This window comes from Apis florea, unplaced genomic scaffold, assembly GCF_048593485.1.
Source record: "Apis florea isolate Af1SG1 unplaced genomic scaffold, ASM4859348v1 contig_3496_pilon, whole genome shotgun sequence".
Lineage (NCBI taxonomy): Eukaryota > Metazoa > Arthropoda > Insecta > Hymenoptera > Apidae > Apis > Apis florea.
In genome coordinates this window covers 4,408,443-4,428,246 of record NW_028256773.1, presented here as the reverse complement: position 1 = coordinate 4,428,246, position 19,804 = coordinate 4,408,443, and the positions used below count along the sequence as shown (strand labels likewise).

At 26.0% G+C, this 19,804-nt stretch overlaps 1 protein-coding gene and 1 long non-coding RNA gene across 3 annotated transcripts; one reads left to right on the top strand and one right to left on the bottom strand.

Annotated features, from left to right (window-relative positions):
* Positions 1 to 2,954: 2,954 nt before the first annotated feature.
* On the bottom strand, positions 2,955 to 19,195 carry DAT (Sodium-dependent dopamine transporter). 2 transcript variants are annotated; one of them, XM_003690619.4, is made up of 12 exons: positions 18,661 to 19,195; positions 14,969 to 15,142; positions 9,525 to 9,659; positions 7,885 to 8,203; positions 7,168 to 7,306; positions 6,791 to 6,925; positions 5,727 to 5,830; positions 5,248 to 5,485; positions 4,848 to 4,976; positions 4,361 to 4,561; positions 3,846 to 4,013; positions 2,955 to 3,441 (listed from the first exon to the last, which is right to left on the bottom strand). In XM_003690619.4, exons 2-12 carry the CDS (start codon positions 15,129 to 15,131, stop codon positions 3,229 to 3,231), a joined length of 1,944 nt encoding a protein of 647 aa, XP_003690667.1. In that variant the 5' UTR covers positions 15,132 to 15,142; positions 18,661 to 19,195; the 3' UTR covers positions 2,955 to 3,228. The 2 variants fall into 2 exon arrangements, with proteins under 2 accessions (XP_003690667.1, XP_031776252.1); XM_031920392.2 differs by lacking the exon at positions 18,661 to 19,195 and adding an exon at positions 16,965 to 17,080.
* LOC147656781 (uncharacterized) lies at positions 3,757 to 4,645 on the top strand. Its single transcript, XR_015293882.1, has 2 exons — positions 3,757 to 3,979; positions 4,467 to 4,645. It is a non-coding gene; the product is annotated as an uncharacterized LOC147656781 (long non-coding RNA).
* Positions 19,196 to 19,804: the final 609 nt, after the last annotated feature.

Below are 19,804 nucleotides of genomic sequence, written 5' to 3'. Positions count from 1 at the left end.
GATATTATGACAAATATCTCATAATTATAAAACTTAAACTTTAATAACATAAAGAATAAATTATTTATAAGATAGTCATCAAATTTTTGTGAATATTCATTTATTTATTTATTATATTAACAAGGCCCGAGCTGCTACCTATGGCTGTGGTTACAACTCGGATGCGATGTATAAAATATAACATACAATTGTACAGGAAGGTTCGCGTTAGAATAATTTCCGCGATTAACGAGAATTTGAAAAATGTCTAAAATACGATTTCTACATATTTTTTAAATATAAACGAATATAATCGTAAAATTTTTTTTAAGATCTAAATTTTATTAATCAATTTAAAAATATTATCATTTTTTGGGACATTATTTTTCTATCTTAAAATTTTTTTAAAGTAAATTTCTATATCAAAGAATATAATATAAATATAATATTTATAAATTTTTATCAAAGAATAAAATTGTAATTTTATTTTTTTCTGTATTATTTTATAAAAAATTAATTTTATGAAGTTAATTTTCCAATATTTCTAATGAATAAATCAATTTACAAAATCAAAATAAAATGAAATTATTTTTAAAATGATTAATAAATTCAATTTGAAGATCTTGAAAAAAAATTATATTTAATTATTTTATAAATATTTTGAATCATTTAATATATTTTTTCAAATTCTCGCAATTAAAGATATTTTAAGATTTTACTTTTGGCGGTTTTTTTATACATATGTGTATATATATATATATATATATATATATATATATATATATATATATATATATACATATATTTATTTTATAATTATACGTACATACGTACCATTTCATCTAACAACAATAACTGTAAACTATATGGTACATATGTGTATTTGCACATAGATTATTTTCTAACAATTATTTTTTGATCAATTTTTCAAATTATTTAACCAATTATTTACCATATTGTCAATTCTCACAATTATGGAGACAGACAATTATCATTTAAAAAATTAATTAATATTTCTATATAATGAAACTATTGAAAAAGAAGAATAAAAATAATTTTATATTAAATGCATTTTATTAAAATTTAATTAAAATTTTATTAAAAATAAAAATAATAAAAATAATAAAAATAATAATATAAATATTGAAAAATATATCTATGTAATATATTTATAAAAAATTGAAAACAATCTATAAAAATATTAAGTAATTATATCATCAATATTATTATTATAATCTTATTTATAATAATAATTAAGATTATAATAATCTTATTATATACTGTTAAAAAATAATTATAAAAGAAAAAATAATAATTTTGAATAATTAAAATAATAATATTTACAATATATGAAAATTAATTTTGTATAGTGATCTAAATAATAAAAAAATCTAATAAAAAATTAAAAACTATAATGTACTTTAACATGTCTTTTTTCTTAACATAATTTATCGCTGTCACATTATATGTAACCTGTTTTTTAAGTAATCATTCTTATTTTAATCACAAATTTTAATGATGTAATATTTTAATTTTTCAGATATTTCTTATCCGAGAATCAGACTGTGCTAGGTATTGTATAGATAAAGCGTGGTTGCTTTTTAACAATGGACGAACGTTTATCGATAAACGTTTGAAATTCACTACTTTTTAATATAACGTTTTACACCTGATCGGTGATTACAATTCACGTATAGTCTACACAGCATATCCGTCTAGTCGAACCAGACGATGTAAGAGCATTCGAATAATCAAATAGAACAATCGAATGTGAAAATGTCTATGATATATTGTTTATGTAAAATATGTGTCAACTCTTTGTGATGTAGAACAAATTTATGTTCTCCATAGTTTTTTACAAAAACTTGTTAGTGATATAATTTTTAAATTTTTTATTAAATTTTGAAATAGAAAGATCTTACGAAGATCTTGAAATTGTTGAAAATAGTACAAATTTCTCAAAGAGGTTAAGTTGCAGCAAAATTTTTAAACTACATATTGACATATTTATCTATTTTGATTCAGAAGAAAATAGTTATAGTAATATAATAAAAAATAATTATTTATAAAATATTTTTAATTTATGAACAACGAATGTATCATTCAATTTTTTTATTCAAAATTTTTGATATAATAGATGGTTTGCCTCTGTAAAGAGTTAACACTTTTCAAGAATGAAATTAAAATTGAAATATTTATTTTCAAGCAAAGATGAAATATATTTTGTAAACAAATATTTGATAAACTAGACAAAAAAAGTTGCTATTATATCGTTATTTGATTATTTCTTTATCTTTATTAACTATTTGTATTTATTTTATAATATTTTAGATTTTTTTTAATGTTTACGTAAATAAGGTTAGACTTTCCAGATATGTGTTTCTTATGAAACATTTCTAAATTTCTAATTGATAAAAGATCGTTTTATTAAATGTTTTATTAAATTAAGGCTGTTGTTGAAGAAATCTTTTTTCTAATAATAATTACAGCCTTACATTCACTAAACCTAGAATAATATTCATTATTTATTTATTTAATGAATTTATCTAAGAAATTTCATGATGCCTGTAATATTTACAGGTTGGACCATTCGCAACATATTTGTATTTTAGGACACTTTAGGAAAATTTCAAAATAAAAATGTGCTATTTTAAAAATTAGATAAAAATATGTATATATACTTTGTGCGATTTATTTATCTAAAAAAACGGAATTATTTTTTTGCACTTAACTGATTTGCTATAATATTCGAAATTCAATTTAAAATCTCTTAAAGACTATTCCAAAAAAATTAATAATAAAAATTATAATAATTATAAAATAATTATAAAATATAATAAAATAAAATTTTTATATCTCTAAAAATATTCAAAGATCGAAATATTTTTACCACAGATATTATTATTATTTTAGTAACAAAAAAGTTAATAGTGCATTAAAAGACTAATATAAAGAATTGAACGATTGAAAACTCATTTTTAATATAATTTATAGCAAGATAAGATTTTTTTTTTTAAATATTTTTCACTGCAATAACAACATATTAAAAAAAGATATTTTTCCACAAAAATCTAACAAATCTTGAAACTTTGTCATTCAAAGAGAGCAAATAATTGTCATTAAACATTTGTATCGTAAAATCTAAGTGGGTGCGTTCGAATTTCGTGTAGAACTGTATATTCCCACGATAGAGTATTAGCAAAGATATACTTGGAACCGGGCACCGTGTAAAATCACAACCGCACTGTCCTAGACTGGCTCCGGTGGTGGATCTCCATTAACATTTTCTCTGGATTGGATCATCACCTCTGTTTGCTCTTTTGTTAAATTTTGTTGTTCTTTGGTAAGGTTTAGATCTTCATCTGCGATGAAACTGCGACGTACTGCGCCATTTGCTACTGAAGAAAAATCTGCGTTTCTTTGTTGAGTATCTCTCCAGGGGATGGTGAGAATCTTTAATCTCTGTAATTTATTAGATATGTATCTGTTTATATTAAATTGACAAAAAAAAAGCTATTTTATAATTAAATATATATTTAAATTTTATAATTTCTACAAGCCCTAATTGTTGAATGCTTTTAATCATTATATGCATATTTAAAATAATTGATTATAGATATCACTTTTGTATTATTTTTGTTTATTTTCTCGCTTCTTTTCTTCTTTCTTTTAATTTTAGTTACATGTATATAATGTACTAGTCATAGTTATGTATTTTAAAATATAAATATTGTTTTACTTTCTGAGATATATATACATATTATAATTTTTTTACAGATTCTTCTTAATTTTTCTTTCTTAAACATATTCAAATCAGGATTGAAAGGAATTAACACTTAAAAACAATTTCACGAAAATTAAGATACCTGAATAAAATTGCCGGGTGTGATGATGATTTTGTAAATTGCAATACCGGGTATCATCGCAATTGAGGAAGTCGCAATTAACCAGCCTAATATATTTGCCCACACAGGGTATACGTAATCTTCGTAAGTCAGTGGTTCGTAACCCATTAAACCATAAACGATGATAAACTGTAGTAATAATATTAATGAATTAATTCATAAAAATGATTTTATTTTTTTTTTTATTTTTTATATATATTCTTTAAAATGATTTATTATTTTTATCATATATATATTTTATTATTTAATAATAATAAGACTATAACATAATTATGAATTAAAAATAATAAAAAAATATTATTCGATGATTTCTTAAGCTAAAAATACTTTATGAAAGTAAAAGACAAAAAGAAGAACGATAAAATACGAAGAAAATATAATATAAATGTATATAATATTTAATTTATGAATTTTTTTCTACAAATTCAGATAAAAAAAACTAAATAAAAAAACCTCGATAAATTTTATTTTTATACCATAAGAAATATCGGAGCAACGAATTTCCAGCAGACTCTCCAATAGATTCCTGGTGAAAATCCAATCATATCTTTAATATCTGCACAAAATCTATCTGTTCCGTAGATCCAACTAATGGCGATCGCTTCCGCCAAAACTGCAAACAACATCGAGTAACCAGCTGCGTATCGGTCCAACAAGTGGAAGAAATAAAAGCCACCCTGTGTAAATACAAATTAATATAACGAATTATTTTTAGATTTAGAAAGAAAAATTAAATAAAAATTTATATTATTTTAATAATACTCTTAAATTTAGTTTTTCTTATTATAATTTAATTACATATAATTTAATTAATTCAAATATTTTTATTATAGGAAAAAGAATGACTGAATTAAAAAATATTTAATTAGATTTTGAAAATATATCATTTTGCAATTACTTTTATGTGCTGTTTCATTATTCATATTTTATATTTAATTTATAATTCTTTATATATCATTTTACCTGAGAACATGAAGCTAAACCAACAAGGAAGTATAGCGTGAAAAGCGAAGCGACGAAAATTTCACGATTATTCCCAATAATTGGAAACTCATCGCTAAGAGCAGTTATTATCGCTTCGGAACCTCCGAACTATAAGAAAAGATAATATAATACAATTTATATTACAATATATAATAGAAATGAAGTACAGAATTAACATTATTAAGAAAATTATTAAGAAGTAATATTATATTATATTATTATATCATTAAATAAAAAATAAAAATAGATTCATCTTCAGAAGAAATATTAATAATTTTCTTGGCATTAAAAAAATTTATAAACTTCGAGTGTCTAGTATTTTTTATAACAGTATTTTTGTTATTGATGGAAATTGTATGAAAAGCTACGTAATATATACCGAGCTATCCAATCCTAATGTAAGCAACATCATGAAAAAGATGAGTGCCCAAAATGTTGATCCAGGCATAGTAGCGATGGCAGCAGGATAAACGATAAACACTAGACCAGGTCCTTCAGTCGCTACATCCTGAATGGACTTTCCGCTTGCTCGTGCCATGTACCCTAATACAGAAAATATCACAAAACCAGCAACGAAGGATGTTGCACTGTTTATCAAGCTGGTTAATAAAGCGTCCCTGGAAAAATAAACGTTGAACATTTCAAAAAAATGATTTTATATTTATTATTACATCATTATAAATATTTGGAATATTTTTTAAAGAAAATATTTTTTTTCTTGAGAATATTTTTCATTTGAGATAAATGAAAATAGATTGATTCAAAAAAATGAAATTGTATCTTTTTTTCAATTTAATTTAAAACATTAATTTAATTTTCATCAAAATATACTTGCTTAAGTATACATGCATTTCTTACTTGTAGACGTTGTTGTGATATTTGTTATAACTTGCATAAGCCAAAAGTACACCAAAACCTGGTCCAAGAGAGAAAAACACTTGCGTTGCTGCATCCACCCAGACCTATAAATTAGAAATTCTTAACAAAAACCTAATTTTATTCAAATCTACTTCATCTAAGAATCTATTTTTATCTTTCGATATTACAATCCATCATCTAAATGTTATATATTTTCATCTTTTTTTATAATGTAAAAGTTTCTTTTTTTCTAGTTTAAAATAAAAATATGGTCGTACAAAACATTACAAAATATAAATATATTGATACATTTTATTAACAAATAATATTTTAATAATTATTTCTTTTTCTTTAATTATTTTTCTTTTAATCTCAGTGCTATTTATATTTATTCGTTTAGAGAGATGAAAATCTCCTCTTTCTACAATCTACAAATTTTCGAAATCGACAAATTTCCTTCGTCGCTGTATAAATTCTATTTCACCAATCTCTGGAAGCAATGGTTCGAAGTTGCTATGGAAAAATGCATTTCACTTGGGAGTCAAGAGGGTCGAACGCGGCTCAGCACTGGAACGAAAATCTAATGGTCATTATGACAGGTACACAGAGTTTCCATTTTCACCATAGTCGGTTAAACTCGGCACGTTTCACTCTATCCCCATTTTTCTCGGGGACGATGTCCCCGATTCTTTTTTTCTTTTCTTTTTTTTCAACCCTCTTATTGCCGTTGCATTAACTTCTCAGATTTTTATTCCTCGCCATGACCGCTGTAAATGGCTATTTCATAACGTGGCGATTATCCACTGAAAGGCGATTCGTTAAATCCGATGAAGGAGGAACGCATGATGGAGGAAGAGAAGTGAAAGTTGTCATTTTTCGTGATATAGGAAAGGATGGTAATATGGCGATTTGATTTTTTATTTTTCCCCAAAACTTAACTTTGTAATTCAATATTATATTTAATATTGAAACTGAAAGAGAGCGACACATCGATTTTTTGATAAGTAGAAGAAATAGTCATAATTTCAAAGATTGAATTTTGCAAATATAATAAATTTCTTTACCTCCGCTTTGCTGATGGCAGAAAAATTCGGATTAAGGTAATAACGGATCCCTTCCAGACTTCCTGGCAACGTGACGCCTCGTATAAGTAGAATTAATAGAACAGCATAAGGAAATAGAGCCGTGAACCAAACTACCTAACAGACAAATAAATTGTTTCACTGTAACATTTGATGAAACAATAATTTGAAATTTTTTTTCATTTCATTCGTTCTCAATTCGTTAAAAGATGATATAATTGTTGGAAGAATTATAAAAGTTTTAAATTAATAATACGATGATTAAAAATTAATCAAAGATAAATTTTTAAGAAATAATTCTTAAGAAAAATCCATAAACTTGTGAATGAATGAGATTTATATTAATATACAAATTTTACCTTGCCAGAAGTGGAAATTCCCTTCCACAAGGAGAAGTAACAAATCAGATAGACCATCAGCAGGCATAATGCAATATCCCATTTAATTGTTCCAAGATCGTGTAAACCTTCGCTTTCATGAAGTTCTAGAATAGCTCGGCTTTAATTGAAATTATCAAGTTAATTATAAATTTTATTTTTATTAAGTAATATCCTATTGCCATTTAAAATATTAAAATTATTAAAAATTTAATTTGAAAATTGGAAATAATTAATTATTCTTAAATAATAATAAACTTAATATCAAAATAAATATTGTAATATATATATATATATAAATAAGTATCTGAAATATATATATTTGACTAAAAAAAGTTATTCTTGAAATAGCTAATCTTTTTACAATAGTAGTATTGGTAAATTTATAGTCAGACATGGAGATATATATTGTATTTTCTTTAAATAGCATGAGAAACATTAAAGAAATGTTTAAAAAAATATGCATTATCAATGAATAACTAATTACATGTCTAATTAATTTAAATATTTAAACAAATTTTAAATTTTAAAATATTTTTATGTATGTATGAACATTAGTAAGATAATATCTCTTTTATGTACATTATTTGCAAAACTTTTATAAATCTGTTATATACTTTTTTTTACAGTTTGTATTATTGCTTCATAAATTGGAGAAATTTTTTTTTTTTTGAGAAATTCATTTTGCATTACACTCACTTGAAATATTCTTGAGCAGCGCTTGTGTACCACGTGCTATTGTATCCTTGATTCGAATTCCTGTCCAAACGATCCTCGATCAGAGATGAATTGCCAGAATATGTAGAATCGAGAGTGTCGACAAAATGTGCATCGTCGAACATGTAAGAAATGTTTGTGTCAAATGTACGACAATGTAAGGTGTTCCATGGATTGTCGCAGGTAGTCCAAGGTAAAAGACTGGCGAACGAGGCGAAGAAATACCTCAGTGCCCAGGCGATGATCACATTATAATAGAAATCGACATAGAATGCAATTAATACCACTGCGTAGCCAATTCCTACGCACAAATAAAAAATATATATACAAGGTATTTGATTATGTCAAAAAATTTAAGAGGTAATTCTTGCAAAATAAAACTATATTCAATAATTAGTTTTGCTTTTTAATAATTAATAATTAATGAAGAAAAAACAGCAAAGATATATAACACGATAAAATGATCGATTAAAAAATTAAAAATTTTCCATAATCTTACCACAAATTTACATAATTCTCAAACTGACAAAATGACGATAAATTTAAAAATCAAAATTGACAATGATACAATTTTTAAAAATTTTTATTGAATTATTGAATTAATTTAAGTCAAATAAGAGTCAAGAATTATCTCTTCCACTCGCAAAAAATCAGAAGACTCCCTCTCTTAATTTTCAAGATAATAACCTTTAACCTATATATTGTATAATAAGAAAAATTCATTTCATTCATTTCAAAGGATTAAAAATCTCTGAGGACGTGTCCTTATGTCCTGGTTCCCAGCCGGAGAATATTCCATTATCCCGTGGGGAGGGCGTATCTTCACCGTCACGAATCAATTACGTCGTTCATCGATGCGGATCAAAAGGGAAAAAACGCGGGTAAGACAAGAGAGTTGTTGAGGAGTCGAGAAAAAAAAAAATCTGGTTCCATCGATCATCTCGCGCCGGGGAACCCCGAGATTGAGGATCCAGGAAATCGGCGGAAATGGGGGCTATTCTCGAGTGGTCTTCCATCCTCGGATTTTCCCGGATTTATACCGCGTTACATAATGTACCGTATGGGGAAGAAAGAAAGAAAAGAAAATATAACGTCTAATGTCTAATGCACGGTTCCTGCTGAAGATGGCAGTAAAGTGCTTTGAAACGTTTTCCAGAAATGTTCTGAGAGCCAATCGGAATAGTAATTGGCGCGGCCAGCAATGCTGTTACCTCTATTGTTGATGAAGTCTATTCGGTGAATGGGAGTATTTTTCAACGCGATTATTTCAAAGCTGGGTAATTTTTAAGTGAAAAAAGTATCGAGAGCAGTTATTGAAAGGAGGTATGTAAGTGATGCAATGTATTTTATTTTCGAATTCATTAGAACGAAATAATAAATATTTATTAATCTTTTGTTTTCAAAAACGATCATTCAAAGAAATGAATCTAAAGAGACAAAACTATTCAGGGGACATCCTTATAAAGCGAGGAGTAAAAAATAATATTTTAATAATTTCTTTAGTGATATGATATATTCAGAGATATGTTTTTATATAGAATAGAGTATATAATTTGGATATTTTTGTGATTAACTTGTTAACTTGTTAACTTGTGAAAAATAATGGAAATTCGTTTACTTACCTTTCAAAAGTGGTACCAAACGACCCCAACAAGTGATCGCACCTTTTCGATTGAACTGACCCAAGGCAAGCTCCATATAAAACAATGGAATACCTCCTACTACTAACATTATACAATATGGAACCAGGAAAGCGCCTGTGGAATATAATTCATAAGATTTATTTGTAAATTGTAGTCATTTTTTATTAAGAACTAATAAAAATTTATTTAAACAGAGTGGTATCAAATATAATATAAAAATATAATATAAATAAAAGAATAATTTTTTTTAATAATTCAAATATTGATTAGATTAACAAATTAATGCATAATCTTGATAATATATCTTACAAAATATGTTTATATTTTGTTAACGTTGTTGTGTGTTAACATTTTTAATATTTTAAAATTGCAATAAAAATAGTAATAAATAAAAGAAACTATGTTTGATTTTGAAAAAATTTTTTCAGAATTGCAATTAATTTCTTATTATTAAAGATCTCTCAAATATTTTTTTGTCGCATTTATTGAATAAAGCGAAATGAAGTTTTATCAGATAATAATTGGAAAATCGTTGTTAATATCTTTAGTAAAATCGAACGCGTTCAATTTATATTTGCAAACCACTGGTGGGAAACGTCCGGATTCTTATCATCGTTGATGACATCTGCCGTGTGACAAGAGGCCGATATGAAGAGCGAGGAAAAAAAGTGATGTGCGAGCCACTCGCATCATCGTGTTAGCTGCATAACTGAATTGCAGAATATTTAGAGCACCAATGGCAGCAAGGTGCTTTTAGGTATACGTAATTCGATAGTGAACTTTCGAAAATGTAGCAGAACAATGGATGAAATGGTGATTTTGATAAAGCTGATTTATCAAACGATTAAACGGATATTAATATTGCGGATTTTTAAATAAATAATATTTATACAGATTATATGAAATAAATAAATATTAAACGTACTTTAAATACATTACAATATGGTACAATTTTTCTGGCAAAATTAATATATATTAAAATAAGTAGATGTATACAAGTTGCAGTTTATATAAATACTTAATAAAAACAACTAAAAACTGGTATAAAAGATGGCTGTAAGTGCAATAATAAATTATATTAATATACTTTCATTTCTTTTTACAATATCAATTAAAATAGATGTATTACTTCATAATATATTTTCATATTATTTATTATTAAACATTAAAAAAATTGATAATCAAATATTTATAGAATATAACTTTTCATTTTAATTTAATATTTACTTTTCTGTTTGTTTCAGAATTCTGCAATGCAAAATAGAGAAGAAAAATTTTGAAATTAAAAAAAATGTTGAGAAAAAACATAAGTATATGCAAACGAGTAATTTAGAAGTAGAAGGAATAAATTGCAATAACAAGTTATATAAATTTAGTCATTCAAATAAATTTTTAATTTGCAAAAACATGTTTATTATTAAAAGTTCGTATATCCGAAAAATTCTAAGAAATGAATATTCATAAAGATATTATTTTTTTTAACAATAATCTTTAAATATGAATTTCCTCTGATATGTTGCACGCACATTCCTATCTATTGTTCTGCCTTCGTTTTTTCCAATAAATTCTTCTCTCCGTAACCACGGAGACATAATCGCATTAGGTAAGAATATTCCTTTCTCCTTATGCGGTTACCTTGATAAATCTTTTCTTTTCTCGGTCACGAACAAATTCAATATTATTGCTTTTGGAATATCTTTTGTTCATTCGTGCGAAACTGTATCAAGTAAAAATTATAATAAATCACTTTTATAAACTATTGCTATTGCTATGAATTTGTCAAAAGAATATTTTCTAACATTTTTTCTTGTGAAATTTTTTTCTTTTATTTTCATTGATATTCATAATGCTGTTTACTATTCATCAATTGCATTTCTATTATCATATTTACGAGTATCGAAGTTATAAATAAGAATGTGCCTACAGAAAAATTCTTGGAAATCTGTTGCAACATTTTTTTTTAAATCTTACATTTAAACGTATTTATTTTATCCCATTGTAAAATTTGTAATATTGTGAATTATTATTATCTGTGAACAGATGACAAAGAAGAAAAAAAGAAATCATCATATTAATCAAATCTCGTAATAATGAAATATATTTAACTAACAACAAAGTGTTCTCACTCAGAAAATACAAAAGAAATGACAAAAACAAATTTTGGTTTATTTTTTCAATAATAATAGTTAATATACACTGTTGATAAATTAATAGCTAAAATACTTTCTTACTTCATTTTTTATTATGAATTGATGAAATTTAATAGCTCTTATCAATTTATATATTTACAATAATACAACTTATTTATTTATAAAAATATAATTTATAATAAATATGTAATTTATTTTGGAAAAATAAATTATTTTAAAATAGTCCAATTTACAATTTTTCATCATAATATTTTACGATATATAAATCAAATACATTTTCACAATACGATTTATTTGCACAAAAATATAGAAGGATAATTATCCTCAGTTAGTCATCAATTAAATACCTGACGTAGTAACTTGGTAATTGATATGCATAGTGTATATTTAAATTGCAAACTCGAATCAAACGATTTAATCATCATCGATTAACTAAGAAACGCATTATATATTTATTACCACTAATATTTGTTGAATAAATAGTGGAATAAATTATATTTAAAACAATATCAATGTTTATAAATATTTAAATTTCTCAAATTTAATTTAACAACGAATTGCAAAATTGAATCCAATTGAATTCAAGGACAAAATGTCTTTGAAGGTGATTTTATCCTCAAAGGATTGAAATTAAACGGAAATATTATTCAAAGTCAGACATTCGTTTGTGACATGTTGAAAATGTCTCTTTAAATGTATTAATGAATAGGTGCATATGTATGTATATTATCAAGAAAACTGGAATACAAAAATCCTTATTAAAAAGTTACTTAATTTGAATTAGATTTTATTTTTAATTTACATCAATAAAATAAGTTTTTATGTAATAGTTCTGGGTATTTTTATTTCAATAATTTGTTATAATTTTTTTTTATAAATTTTGTTAGAAACAAATTTATAATAAAACAAATATTAAACATAAAATAACATTATATTATTATTAAACGATTTGAAAATAAAAAGGATTAAAAAAAAATTAATCATCCTTAAATATTATTCCAATATTTATATATATATATAGAATACAAAAATTGTTAAGTATTTTAACAATCATCATTCTGCATTTGGATAATCGATCATTTGAATAATAATCTAAATTGGGATCAATATTCCGTTATATCGAATTAATAATAAAATCAGAAAAAATGAAATAATAATAAATTTTAATTTTTCCAAAATTTTTTATTTTTATTAAAAAAAACGCAAAGAATTTTATTTTTTCTAAAATTTTACCAAGTGTATTATAAAAATAACATAACCACAAAGGATTAATCCAAAAACGATTTTAATCACGTTGTTTAGGATTGAATTTTTTTTTTTTTTTTTGGAGGAAATGAAAGAATGACTGTGGGGGAAATTCGCAAATTTCCGCAAAGAAAGCACGAAACGTAGGGGCGGATTGATGCGACATAATGGATCGCGTACGGTGACATGCGCCAGGCAGAGGCGTCGCGGACGTCCATGATCAAAGGCCAGCCCGAATGGGAAATTATAATTAATTAAGGTAATTGGAAATTAGCGACCGATCTTCCCGGTACTAATGGTGCGCCCTACTCTCCTCTTAATTGAGTTAGCAGCCGCTTTTGAGGAGCCATGGTATCGCTGATAGCTGGTCCTAATCGTATTCCTACCTAGGGACTCGATAGAACAGGGGAGGTGGTTAATAGAGTCGTCTATGTCGTCATCGATAAGTCTATCGTTTTCCAAATCGTTGTGTTATGTTGCTTGCAAGAGATTATTATTAGAAAGTTTGTAAAAGGATGGCGAATTAAACAGAAACATGTTTGATTTACATTGGTAAACACTGCACATGATAAGCTTGAATGCAATCAAATGAAATATGAAGTTTACAAAGGTGATTATTTCTTTCTTTGGTTATTAGTGATAATGAAAAAGTATTCTGGAATTGTGAAAATATTTTTTGGATCATTTGTATGTAATCAAAAATAGTAACTTTTTTGATGGAATATTCTTAATAAACATTAATATGATAAAAATGAAAATTCATTTAACAATTAATGAACTAAAATGTAACTTAATGTATTAGATACATTGAGAAATACTATCAATCTTAACTATATATAACCTCACTTTTAACAAGTACACTATTATATTATACACTGTTTAGGATACCGCACATAAGAAATAAGAAATTCCTATTTGAGATTAAGGAAGATGATACAACTTAACCAAACAATTAAATCGAAAATATGAAAATATAACTAGAGTTAAAATTAGATTTACCGTGGACGATCCAATCTTCCAAGTCGGTACATGACCCTTAAATTGCTTTTTCGCTTTAATTTGGGCCAATTTTGAAACCTGCAGATGCTTTCACGGATAAGAAGCGCAGAGTGAAATCTAAATCTCAGGGTCATTTTCCACGAGGTAAATGCCAATTAGTCGACCGGTTAACGCGGTATTGCTTGGCTGCTGGAGTGCATTACTTGATGCATCCCCCATTGCAGCTGTGAAATAACGCCTTACAACGCTACCAGATGGCAACGTGTTAAACTGATAGAATATTCTAATAAAAAATTTCGATTATATGAAAAATAACATAAATATATATTTAATCAAAATTTAGATGTTAAATAATATATTTAAACGAGTATTTAAATTATGTGTCATCTTATTTGTCTATATATGCTTTTTAAAATAATTATAAATTATTAGAGATTAAAAATTATAGGTTATTTCATAAATAATTATAATATTGATTATAAATTATCTTTAAAATAATTTTGAAATAAGTTATATTAATATAATTATTCATCGCTGATTCATTGTTACTCAGTAAAGCTTGAGATGTGGAGATTAATAATTAAGCAATTGTTATAATAATATTTATTTACTCAACCGTGATATATAATAATTGAAAATAATTGAATAATTAAAAAAAACGATCTAATCATTCATCATTATTCTGTTCACTGTTCTTACGTATATGTTAATTTGGAAAATTGTCATGTATTTGTTATCACAGTGCGATTCAAATGAAAAATAGTGAGATAACCGTGAAATTAATAATCATGAAGGAAAATCTTACAGACAATATGTAGTTAAATACAGGAATATGATTGAAATATTGTGAAATATTGATCTGATAACTAAGAAATTGAAAAGATTATGCAATTGCTAACATAGAAGATTATAATTCACATGTGTCAAAACAAACTCATTGAAAATTTATAAACAAGAAATATCATTAGGAAAATTTTTCAGTAATGGAAACTCAGAACATATATTTAACAATTTATTTTATATACTCACCGCCACCATTTTTATAACATAGGTAAGGAAATCTCCAGACATTTGCAAGGTCGACGGCAAACCCGATGACAGAGAGAAGGAAATCGACTTTGCCGGACCATGTTTCCCTGCCGTCGACGCTGCCGTTCAACTTTGGCGCATTCTTCACCACCCTCGACGACATGTCTCAGTTTCCTACAACAAAGAATCCCATTGAATTAATTTTAACTAATAAAATTTTAACAATCTTATATTTAACATGCTAATCGAAGATTTTTTAATTTTTCGTTACATCAACAATTTCAAAACCAATAATCTTCGTCAAAAGAATTCAAATCTACACGTACCACGTCATCACAATAATTATCTTCGCTACTGATGAACCGAAATCAAAATCTTTCGCAAAACATCGAGCAACAAATTATTTTTAATCGTTTTCCTGTAAATTTTATGAAAATGTGACACATATTCTTCTACTATATATAATTATATTGATTATAAAAATCGAATTTTTTCAAAAAAACGACTATGCCTATAGATCTACTGATATCTCCATCGACCAATTCTGATATTAATCGAGCTACATACGTAAAAGATCGGAGATACGAGGTAAAAAAGATAGTGGAAGAGGAGGAGGAGGAGGAGGAAGAGGAGGGGGTAGAAGAAAAGAGGATGGTGATTGGAGGCGCGTGCGGGCGCGGTCACGTGTAATTTGGCGACGACAAGTTATCGATAGCCCTTCAAGCGACAACGCTTAACCCCCAAGCGAGGCTCATTGTGCCCTGGTGACGGGTCCCGGACAAACAGCGTATATTTCAAAGGCGGCCGCAGTGCCGGCTTCGAGGGGGCTCTCGACGAGGGGTTTTCTGTCACACGCACTGATCCACGCTTGTCTATAGGATCGACCCGATTAATTGATATTCGGCGGTTATTGCCGAACAACGATAGAACTCTTTTTCTCTGTCTCTATTCCACTCTCGTTATATGTGTACTCGTTTCTCTCTCTCTCTCTCTCTCTCTGCGAACAGGTGCGATGAAAAATTCTGCTTTGGGATATGATGCTTCTTTTTTTTTTTTTTTTTTTTTTTTTTTTTTTTTAATTGGAATAGTTGCGATATCATAGATAAGTGATTTCGAATATCTTGTCGAAATTTGTGTGCGATTTCTATATATAATGGAATAGATAGATGAAAATTTCTTCTAAGTGTTTTTGAACATAATAATGATATTTCTGTGAGAATTATTGATTGACAAACAAGTTCTTGGAAAAATTTTGAATAAAATATTTTTCTGATGATTGAGTAAAAATTTTTTCTAAAACTTGTAAATAAAAAATTTTCTATGAGAATTGCAAAAAAAACATATTTGAAAAAAACTTAGGCGAGTTGCTCATCATATTTTATATTATTGTAAATGATTTTTTTATAAAAATTTTCATTATTTTTCTATAAAATTGTATTGATTTGAAATAAGATAATTTTAAATTAAATTTATTGCAATTTTCATGCATTATATTAAATAATTTATGTGCAAAAGATTATTTTAATCGCAACTTTCAAAGAACGATTTACAATAGGAAAAAATAAAAATTCATTTTTTGTAAACGAGGTAAAATTGATTTGATCAGATTGAATTTCTAAATTTCTATAAGCACGAATATATATTTAAATATATATATTTTTCTTTTCGAATACGAGACATTAATCGATAAGAAAGAACTTCTTTCTTACCCTTAAAAAGTTTGGTCGTGAAAGTATATGTTATACAATATACTTTCAATGTATGTTATACAAACTTATCTCTGGAATTATACATTTTGTCATTCGTGCGCCACTTTTTCTACGATCATTGCTTATATTCATCTTTATATATATATATATATATATCTCATAGTTGATCATTATACTTGAAGTTACATAGCAAACATACCAATATGTAATTAATCTTGATGACAGGTGTGTGCAAACAAAGATTGCGAGAACCGAACTCAAAAGAAACATTATTCGTGTATACGTACCCCACCTCAATATCCAGAGAAAAGTCTTGTTTGAGAAAAAAATAACGAATGAAACGTAACTCTCGCGTGTTCCTTAAGTTCCTTTAAACGATGACATGACGAACGCGCTCAAGAAATGTAGAGGGAGTTGCGTGCAAATTCGAAGAAACAGAACGAAGGTGGGGGGGCTAGGGTCTTTTATTCAAGGTGATGAATAAAATCATGGTATTAATTAAATCGTTGTTAGCGGGATTAGATCCCAATGAACTGTATTGCTCATATTATCTATCGATTTGTTACATAGTTTTTATTTAATAGTGAGAAATACGACAGATTTTTAATATTTTATTTTTTGTAATTATTAAAGATATATATTAATACTTTTGATATAATTAATTGAGTACATATGTATAATACATTTATAGTCATATTAAAGTAGTAATCTAATATTACGATTGATTTTTTGCTAATTTTATTACGTACTTTTATTCCATTCCATTTAATGCCTATGATTAAATTTATGCATCAAATGTTGTGAAATATCTGATTTTACTTTTTGAGATAGAATAATGCGTACGACTTCATATGTTGCTTATTATCAGAGGCGTTTTAATATATAACGTCATGAGTTAGTGCTATATTGAATGCAATTATACATTAAGGCTATATTAGAAGACTTTCCTTTTTGTTATTTGATATTAAAAAATACTGATAAAAATATTATTATTAAATATATATATTAAGGCTTATATTTTTTTTCTTCAAAAATAATACAATAAATACAAAAAACAAAGCAATCAATATTCACTTAATTCACACAATCTCTTCTAACACCATTAAGCACAAAAGTAGATCATAGATCTTTTTATTAATGTTTAATCTTATTTATAATTTTTTTAAATTGAAAATCTTTCTCATTTGTACCACTTAGTAATGGTGCATATTTTTTTAAAACTTTTATCGAATTCTTCTTTTATTCATTTTCAATTATGCATTATAATTTTTCAGATCTTACCAAGAAAAATATATTATTCCTTTTCGCGAAAGAATCGATAAATTACCTCGATCTTCCGCGAATCGTACTTCTAAGTTTTTTGAAACATTAAAAATAAATCATATACTGAAATATGAGAATAAGGATAATCATCGAAACCACAAATGACCGTGAAAAATAAGAATATCTGCAATTGAAACATATATCTGTAATCCATTCAAATAATTGTTTCACGTTATTATTTATTAGAATCAATCATAAATTTTAAATTCAAACTATTGTTCAAACTAACATTTAGAAAATAGAGAAATTTATTTTTTGATCAATCTTTACCTTTTTTTTTTTTTAATCACTTAAAATGTTAAATAAATGATATTAAATTTAATATTAGAAACATTCAAAGCATTATATTTTTCTCCATTAAGATTCTGATGTAGAATTCATCAATTGAATTAAATCTTCTAAACGATAATGACAAAAGTCATTTGGAAAGTGACTTTTAGAAAAATTTAAAAGAGATCAAGAATTCTTTCTATTAAAATTTTTATAATTAAGTTATTACCTTCTAATATTGCGAAAGAAGTAGCAAAAAGGAAAAAAAATATTATTTGTAGATAAATCGAATTATTAAATTATTAAATTAAAAGTTTTTAAAGTAATTAATCATCGTTAATTGTAATTGGTCGTAATATTAAATATTTGCATCGTGCATTTTTCACTTACCAAATAATATGTCCAATATGATTAACGAGTGAGATCGGCAATGCTGTGGCTCAGCAAGACACCGCTACACTGACCGCAGATTTCTTCGGTCCACACAACTCCCACGACGAGAACCCTCCACAGGGTCAAAAGTATTTCGAAACTCGTATCCGTCAAACCCATTACCGCGTCACTAACTGTCCACGAAATGTTGCTTTCGTTCCTTCGTGGAAAATGATTCTCGAATCGAGTGACAACTTTGAACTTAATCCGACGATTATTTGACTTAAATATGATAAAAGTTCATGTTTATTCATCTATCTCTATCGTTTTATTTTACAAATGTAATAAAAGAATCATTGGAAATTGTATATTATAATTATTATTTTTTATGTTTGGTTCTATCGAAAATTGTAAATGAATTAGTCTGCAAGAATTATTGTCACAATAATAAATGGTTGACTCTTGTACAGACTGATTTTGAGAGCAATTGTCCATTGATCACAATGATAAATCATAAGAAAAGTTATAAATTCGAAAAGAGAACCTCGTCGCAAAGGTTCGAAAGAATGAGTGGGGAAATTTGCCGGCTGCAGGATGTATATACGCGCTGAGATCACGTGATGCTGCAAGGTACAACCCAAGATACAAATTTTGTATCTACGCATGCGCGGAATTTCGCGGCGTCCAAAAATGCCGCACATATTATAATTTAGATGAGATTGAATTGTTCAAATAATAATTGTAAAATGTTTAAATATAAAACATAAGAAATGAACATAATATTCATTTTGATTTTTAATACAACTATTATATTATTACTTATTTTATTTTTATTTTTTATTTATTTGTAATTTAACATTTTATTGTCTATATATTTTAACATATGGTTATAATTTTAATTATGTAATTAAAATTTAATTTAATTTTTTTTATGTTAATAAAACTAAAAACTAATAAAATTAAAAATTTCAAAAGTTTCAGAAAATTACCAAATGTTATTTTTTTGTTATTTTAAAATATCGTAATTATATACATATATTTCAAATATTTAAATTAGTTATATTTTATCGTGTATGATATTAGAAAATTAATAAATTCTAATTACATTAGATAAAAATTATTACATGATCATCAATTCAAAAATTAATATCATTTGAAATTC